Raw genomic sequence first — 8,391 nt, forward strand, 5'->3', positions numbered from 1 at the left:
AATAATAGAATAACAGAATAACAGAGTTGGAGGGGACCTCAGAGATCTTCTAGTCCAACCCCCTGCTCAGGAAGGTAGCTCTAGTCCAGGGGTGTCAAACTCAATGTCATTGAGGGCCGCATCAGCATTGCGGTTGCCCTCAAGGGGCCAGGTGGGTGTGGCCTGGGTAGGCGTGGCCTACTGGGTGGGTGTGGCTAGAGTGTGTATGGCCTACTGGGTGGGCGTGGCCAGCTCTACATCCTTCGCATCAAGGGTGCCTATGGGGCCCTGGGCAGGAGTGGGACAGATCTGAGGGTCTCTGGCAGGAGGAGGGTCTCTGGGCCAGGGCCAAGGCAGTGGGGGCCGTTCCCTCACTGTTTCCAGGATGGCTTTGCGGGCCACATGAAACCACTTCGCAGGCCGGATCCGGCCCCCGGGCCTTGTGTTTGACATGTCTGCTCTAGTCTATATCATCTCGGGCAAATAGTTGTCCAATCTCTTCTTAAAAACTTCCAGTGTTGGAGCACCCACAACTTCTGGAGGCAGGTTGTTCCACTGATTAATTGTTCTAACTGCCAGGAAGTTTCTCCTTAGTTCTAGGTTGCTTCTCTCCTTGACTAGTTTCCATCTGTTGCTTCTTGTCCTGCCTTCAGGCGCTTTGGAGAAGAGATTTACTTGCCCTTCCCTCTCTGCCCAGCTGCGTCTCAGTTAATTCGATTTAATAAATTTCATCCAACCAGAAAAGCAACAGAGCATCTCCTAGTAGGGCCTTCCACCCCTATCTTCCTGAAATCTTTTTCCCGCTCCCCTCAAAACAGCCTCATTACCGTCCATTAGTAGAAAAGGCCATATACAAAGAGGATGAACAGACAGCCAAAGATACACAGCCAACATGGTTGTTATTTATTCATTATTTATTTATATATCAAACTTCTCAACCGCCCTTCTGCCTTGTAGAGTTATGGAGGAAAATGGAAGGAGGAAGGAGTGCAGTTGCAGTCCTCGACTTACAACTGTTCATTTAGTGACCGTTCAAAGCTACCACCATACTGGAAAAAGTGACTTGACCATTTTTCACACTTGCAGCCTCCCCTTGATCACGTGATCAAAATTCAGGCACTTGGCAAGCGGCTCACATTTATGACGGTTGCGGCATCCCGTGGTGGTGGTGGGGGGGTATGTCCCGTGATCTCCCTTTTGTGACCTCCTGGCCAGCAAAGTCAACGGGAAAGCCAGATTCACTTAAGAACCAGGTGGCTAACTTAACAACTGCAGTGATTGTCGCAAGAAAGGTCATAAAATGGGCCAAAATTCCCTTAGCAACTGTCTTGCTTAAGAACAGAAATTTTGGGCTCAATTGTGGTCGTACGTCGAGGACTACCTGTATTCGGTATACTGGCCGCCTTGAGTTGCTTGTAAAAACAATAAAGGCAGGATACAAGAGTCACCTCGTGGTGAGATGGGTGGCAAACCAATTTAATAAATTTTAAAAATAGCAATAGTACACAGACTTATATCCCGCTTCACAGGAGAGAGCTTTCCAGCTCTCTCTAAGCGGTTTGCCAAGTCGGCATATTTATTAATTAAATTTTTTTAATTTTAATTCCATTTATATCCCGCCCTTCTCCGAAGACTCAGGGCGGCTTACAAGCTTAGCAGTAGCCTTCATTCTATGTATATGCCTGCTTATTAGGGCTTTCACACACACCCCCAAGCGGCATTATTACAAAGTCAGCTTAATTGCCCCCAACAATCTGGGTCCTCATTTTACCCACCTGGGAAGGATGGAAGGCTGAGTCGACCTTGAGCTGGTCAGGGTTCCAATAAAAGAAGAATAATTGCTACCCTGTGAATTTAGAACTCTGCCTCCTTTTTTAAAAAAATAAATAAAATAAATTCAGATGAAAAAGTCAAATGCGGCAACCCACGTAAAGCCAGCTTGTCTCCTGCCGTGTTCCCAGAGACGTCCCGGTTGCTGCTGGGAGGTTTCCCTCAATTTATTTCTCCCTTATCGGATGCCTTTGCCGGCCCTTTTTTTGCATTGCGTGTGGCTGCCACAGACTGACCAGGCCGAAAGGTCAGCCTTAAAGGGGCGGCAGATGTTTCCAGCTGGGGAACGCCATCCTCCTCCTTCACTTGGAGCCTTTCGACAACTGGCGGCTATTAAATCATGATGTGAAATTCATTCTCATCCTGACTTGGACTTCATTAGCAATATAACAGAGAAGGATAGTGCACCTTTAAATGATGAGCTGTGGTGTTTAATTACCCAAATAAAATGACATAAATATGAATGAGCGCTAATGGTGGTACTTGGGGGTTTTTTTTCCCCCTCCCCTGGAAACCATTAACGATTCTTAAATGATTTGTAAAGAAAATGAAAGGCGAAGAGAAGCAGTGAGATGGCTATTAGGGTTCAAACACACTCCTGAATTATTACATAGTCAACTACCTAGCAAATACAGAGAACTAAATGATCTTGATCTTCCTACCTTCTGATTTCGCTCCTCCCCCCCCCCCCCCGCAGCCCCTTCTAAATTTACTGCTAGAGTCATTTCACCCCACGGCGCTCACTCGGCATTTTGATCTCTCTTCTGAAGTTCATTAATTCAGAAATGGGGATTGGGTGGGTTTTTTTGTTTTTTGTTTTAACTGGGTATGTGTAAGAAAGGCTGAAGGTTTTGGTTTTGCAGAAATTGCTACGGTTGTTTTGGCTCCTGTTAGATAGAGCAAATTGCTCATGAGGGCTAGTAGCACAGATGCTGAAAGCAGGTCTGCTCACCTAAAACAGGCCCTGGGTTGGGTAGTGGATGGGTAGTGGATCCTTTGTGGGATGTTTTTTTGTGTGTGTGTGTGTTTTAATCATGGGTGGTTTTCTCCAGATTCTTTTGATGATATTTTTTTTTGTGCTTTTACACTTGTACTTTCTAAGTCACTCAGAGTCAAAGCAGAGTGGGGCAGCCTCCAAATCAAATAGACGCATCTGAGGTTGGAAGCTACAACATTAGATGATGGTTTTAAAATATGATTAAAGCCAGCGATTGTTCAGCTTTCCTGCGGCTGCATAAACTATTCCTAGAAATTTGCATGGACAAAATGGAAGACTTCTATTGGGGACTTCTATCTTCTCCTCCTCCTCCTACTCCTTCTTTCCTTTTCTCCTCCTCCTCCTCCTCTCTTCCTCCTCCTCCTCCTCCTCCTCTTCTCTTCCTCCTCCTCCTCCTCCATTCACTGTTCTTCCACCCTCCAAAGCTGATGTACCTCTAGTTTAATAGAGGCAGACATGACTCACAACCGTGTAGCTTCCTCACGCAGCTACATTTGGATTGATTAGGCTAGTTTGTGCCCCCATTGGACAGGAACAGAGAATCAGAATTCTCTCCCAGGATTCCGGGAGTTAAAAGTCCACACATCTTAAAAGTTGCCAAGGCTGAGGAACGCTGGTGGACCGAGCAAGGAATGTTACCTAGTAGAGCAGTGTAGCTTTGACAAAGTCAACTGAAGATTTTTCCAGTGTTGGAGCCGAGTCTTGTCTGAAGATAATAAGAGGGGGCTTTTTAATGAAGTTCAGCTTTGTCCAGACCAAGGGCCCTCCAGACTCCATCCAGACCTCTTTGGGAGCTGAGGTTGAATTCTTTGCAAGCACATCGAGTCCTTTTGCTCCCTAATTGCAGCCCTTCTCGTAAGCCAGGCCTTCCTTAAGCCGTTCAACAGCTCTAGTTGTCTTTTTTGGGCAGGCCTACTTGTGGGACAACAACAAGGACCTGGTGGAGTGGCTGGAGAAACAGCTGGTGGAGGAAGATGGTGTCCGCTCAGTGGTTGACGAGAACATCAAATACATTTCTAGGGACTACATACTCAAACAGATACGAAGGTAAGAGAGCGACGTTCAGGTGCTTCCTTTCCCACTGTATTTATGACGGCCGCAGCGTCCCCGGGGATCGCGTGATCCCCTTTGGCGACCTCACAACAAGCAAAGTCAATGGAGGGGGCCAGATTTCACTTAGCAAGCATGGCAAGAAAAGTCACAAAGTGGGGCAAAAGCCACTTAACTGTCTCACTTAGCAACGGAAACTTTGGGCTCAGTTGTGGTCCTAAGTGGAGGACTACCTGTACGTTGGACTTGCTGGCCACAGGAAACCCGCAGAGTTGACGGATTTCGAATAATAAATACGCAAGAGAACTCTTAGGGTTTCTCTCGGCTATCTCTACTTCCAGCATACACCTTCGGAAGCTTTTGAACCTCATTGCTGGGGGCGGGCTCTCCCTGCTTTGCTATGAACAGTGCTAGACCTACAGAAAGTCCTCAAGTTACAGCCACTCGTTGAGTGATCGTTCTCAGTTATAACGGCACTGGAAACAGTGACATAGAACTGGTCCCCACATTCATGACTTTTTTTAATTCCATTTATATCCCGCCCTTCTCCGAAGACTCAGGGCAGCTTACAAGCTCAGCAGTAGCCTTCATTCTATGTATATGCCTGCTTATTAGGGCTTTCACACACACCCCAAGCGGCATTATTACAAAGTCAGCTTAATTGTCCCCAACAATCTGGGTCCTCATTTTACCTACCTCGGAAGGATGGAAGGCTGAGTCAACCTTGAGCCTGGTGGGACTCGAACCTGCACTAATTGCAGGCAGCTGGTGTTACTTAAGGAGGCATTAGCCCACTGCTCCACCAAGGCTCTGTTGCAATATCCCCACGGTCGGTCATGTGATCAGAAGACAGGTACTCGGAAACCGGCCTGTATTTATGACCGTCGTGGCGTCCCAGGGTCAGGGAAATCCCCATTTGCAACCTTCCTTCCCGGCTGGCTTCTGTCAAACTCAATTGGAGAAGCCAGGTTCACTTCACCACCACGTGATTCTCTTCACTGCAGCGATTTGCTTAACCATCGTGGCAAAAAAAGGTTGCAAAAATTGGGCGCGACTCACTGAACCACCGCCTTGCTCAGCAATGGAAATTCTGGTCCGGATGGTCGTCGTAAGACGAGGACCACCTGTACGGAGCCAGGCTCCCCAAACGACACGCTGTACCCCTTCTGAGGTTGTTACTACTTCTTCTGCTTTTCCTTTTTCCTAGCTTGGTCCAGGCTAACCCAGAGATAGCCATGGATTCCATCGTCCACATGACCCAGCACATATCGCCCACCCAGCGGGCCGAGATCGTGCGCATCCTCTCCACAATGGACTCTCCCACCTCCACGTAAAGAGGAGCCCCACCCCACCCCCTCTCCCAGTCGCGGCGGGCAAGAAGAGGCCGCTCTCCGCTCTCAACCTTACGACGACGTGGACCTGCCGAGTGCCGCTAGAAAGCGACTTTCGAATTTTTGTTTTTCAAAAACCGGACTTCAGCGAAAGACGCTGGCATCCTTCTGGTGGCGAAAGACTCCTAGGGACGCAGGCTCCCCCTTAAAGTAATTTACGGATGCCACGTCAATCGTACCTATTTATTTAACAACAACAAAGAAGTGACTGGACCAATACTGTAACCAATGGTTGTGTGTACAGCACTTATCCAGACTATGAATGGGACTGGCGTACCACGAGGTCATGGAATTCAAAGGGCGGGTGAGTGGCTGGGTGGGTGGGTGGAGGAGCTGAGGGGGCCAATGTCCACGGGGAGCCAGTTTGTCTCTTACTTAACATCCCCAAACCCAAGAAGCCCCCCCCCCCAGGTTTCCCAACACTTGCGGTAAACAAGGGCTGCTCGCCCTCTCCCCATTTTCTCTGGGGCCCTTTGGTTCATCAGCTAATCCCGCGGGAGAAAAATCCCCCCCTCCTGCAGCAGCCTGGCCAGATCGCCATTTCCGTGCCTAAAGGGAGGCCTCCGCTCACCCCCCCCACCCCGAATCCAGAAAGAGCGTCTCCTTCCGTCACGAGGCGAGGACGGGCCCCGTTTTCCTCTCTGAAAAGCTGGCAACCACAGCGCCTCTCCCCTTCTTCAGCGTGGAGGGGGCTCCTTCCATACATTTGCAAAGCAGCCCATTGGTGCTTAAAAGGCAGCACATTTTCCGTGGGCATAACAACCAGTCTTTTTTTTGGGGGGGGCAGGGGTGTGTGTTAAACAAATCTATCCAGCAGCACCCTTGTTTCCCAAGGCAAACTGGACCAAACCCAAACTGGAGTGCCTCCATCCTTATTTATGGTCTCGTGCCTCTCTGCCCCACTCCTTGGCCCCATAGCCCCATAGCACAGATTAAGCCAACAAGCCAACAAACACACACACACACACACACAGCCCCACCTGCTGATCTGCTCCTCCTGTTTTGCTCCAGGTAGGAAGCTTGTCTTCAACCCGGGCGTCTTTCCCCAATGAAACGAGCAGGAGAGCCTATTGCATCCAGCACCACCAACTGGGGATGGATCAGAGCAGCTCTTTCCGCAGCCTTCTGGCTAGGGGAGGAAGTGCTGGAAGCTGCAACTGGCTTTTTTAGGGGGGGAGGGGGGAGTCAGCAAAAGAGGGTCCAGGGGGCTAAGTGGGCAGGGGTGTGTGTTTGTGTGTGGGGGGGGTTGGGCTGATGTGCAGAGCTGCAGGAGCAGCAGCAATTAGTAAAACTTGCAGGGGTGGGATTTTAGGGCTGTGGTAGGAATTTGGGGGACGGGGGGGGGGGCTGTGCCTTGCTGGCTGGAGAAAGTGCCTGCCCCAGGTCCAATAGCAAGATTTCAAAACTTAGCCCGTTTTCAAAACTTGGTTACCCAAGTGGGAGGGGAGCTTTACTTTTCTTCTCCCCGCAGACATACCACGCCTATAGCATGCAGCTGTGGGACACACACACACACACACACACACCCCTAAGTTTGTAATGAGACAACTCACCACGGCCAACTCACCACGGGACAACTTGCTGCAGGACAATTCAACAAATACGAAAGTGAAATTAATGTCAACGGAACCGTTACCGATAATAATAATAAAATTAAGTCAAGCCAGAAATGCAAGAGTTACAATAATTTCAATGAAAATGCCGCCGGCCTTAAAAGTGACTGAATGGAAGGATGAATACAGTGTGGAACTGTCCCCCAGTGAGTTGGCTGTGGCAAGTTGGCCGCAGCGAGCAACCGTGGGGCCCCTTGAGTTGTCCAGCTGCTTCTTACCTGCGGGACTCTTACCTGTGGGCCTGTAGCTGTGATGGGAGAGGCTGCCCTTGACTTCAGCGCGCACACACACACACACACACAAACCCAAACTCTCGGAGCCAGCCTTACATCCAAGTTGGGAGGGGCAGTAATAAAACCCCCAGCTACTTTAATTTGCTTTCTAAACCAAGGACCTAATTTCCCTGCTTAAAAAAAAACCCCAGTAATTTGGAATTAATGCGGTTGGTTTTTCATACATTGCAAAGCGCTAAAATCCATCCCTGTCGAGCATAATACAAAAAGAGGGGAGGGAATCTAATTTGGGGTCTGGGTTGGGAGGATCCTTATATCACGGTATTAACCAACCGAGCTTCACTAACAAAACCAAGATCAGGAATCTAGTTCCCAGGTGCAATTCTTTTTTTTTTAAACCTGGAAAGTGCCGAGGGTGTGAAATAAAACAGCCCTTCGCTCTCGTTCAGAGAGCCCAGCCCTTTCCAGCTTCCAGATGTGATGCAGTCCAGCCTCAAAGTACCCCAAAATTATGTCCAAAGATTACAGGTCAGGATAGTAAGAAAGGGCATCTTGGACATCTGGAGGGCCGTAGTGACTTGCAGCAGTCTGAAGCATCAAAAGCTACCCGGTTTGAAGAGGGGTAGAAATTCTTCTACAGAGCTGAAATTTGGGGCTAAAACAACGTCGGTCCAACACATCGTACTAGCACAATGTTCCAAAAGAACAGGCTCACTTACGGGACGGTGGTGGGGGGCTTGAATTTCCACCAGATCTTCCAGTTCAGTGCCTTTCATTTTTTTTTGAAACCCCCTCCTATTATTTCTTCATTAAAGAAAAGAGACATTCAGCTGAACCCCAGGACGGCCCAGAGACCACGTTGCATTTGAGACAGCCAGGGAATCCCATTTATTCCCCCAGTCCTTCAAGAGCTGAGTTTAGATTCACACATCCATCTTTGCAATTTCCGCCCCCCCCCTCCTTCTTCCCCTCATGCAAAACACACGAATTGGTATGTTGTGCGTAAAGGAGTTCTTGATTCCAACAGCTTTCTAACCACCAGCTTCAACCTGTAAAGTGGCTGTTACTTTCGATCCCACGCCAACTCTTTTTAGAGGCTGCAAAAAGAACCCACAGTGAAGAGGTGGCCTTTTCAATTCAATATCTTGTACTCTAGTTCACCAAAGTTTGTTTTTTTTTTTAAAAAAAAGTCACCACATCTTCACACAGGGTTTGAAGAGGGGAGGGAAAAACAGGCAAAGATGCATTCTGGTTCTTTCCTGAATGCGCTCGGTCCCTAAAAGATGCAGCGGTCGTTC

At 48.7% G+C, this 8,391-nt stretch overlaps 1 protein-coding gene across 3 annotated transcripts in view; it reads left to right on the forward strand.

Annotated features, from left to right (window-relative positions):
• Positions 1–6,403, forward strand: part of ACACA (acetyl-CoA carboxylase alpha) — a 284,404-nt gene extending 278,001 nt beyond the window's left edge. For all 3 annotated transcript variants that reach the window (XM_083379642.1, XM_083379643.1, XM_083379644.1), the window contains 2 exons: positions 3,717–3,853; positions 5,064–6,403. In XM_083379642.1, coding sequence (XP_083235768.1) covers positions 3,717–3,853; positions 5,064–5,190 — 264 coding nt within the window. In that variant the 3' untranslated portion in view covers positions 5,191–6,403. The remainder of the gene's footprint in view (positions 1–3,716; positions 3,854–5,063) is intronic.
• The last annotated feature ends 1,988 nt before the right edge of the window (positions 6,404–8,391 follow it).

The sequence above is a fragment of the Vipera ursinii genome (genome assembly GCF_947247035.1).
Source record: "Vipera ursinii genome assembly, chromosome: 1".
Lineage (NCBI taxonomy): Eukaryota > Metazoa > Chordata > Lepidosauria > Squamata > Viperidae > Vipera > Vipera ursinii.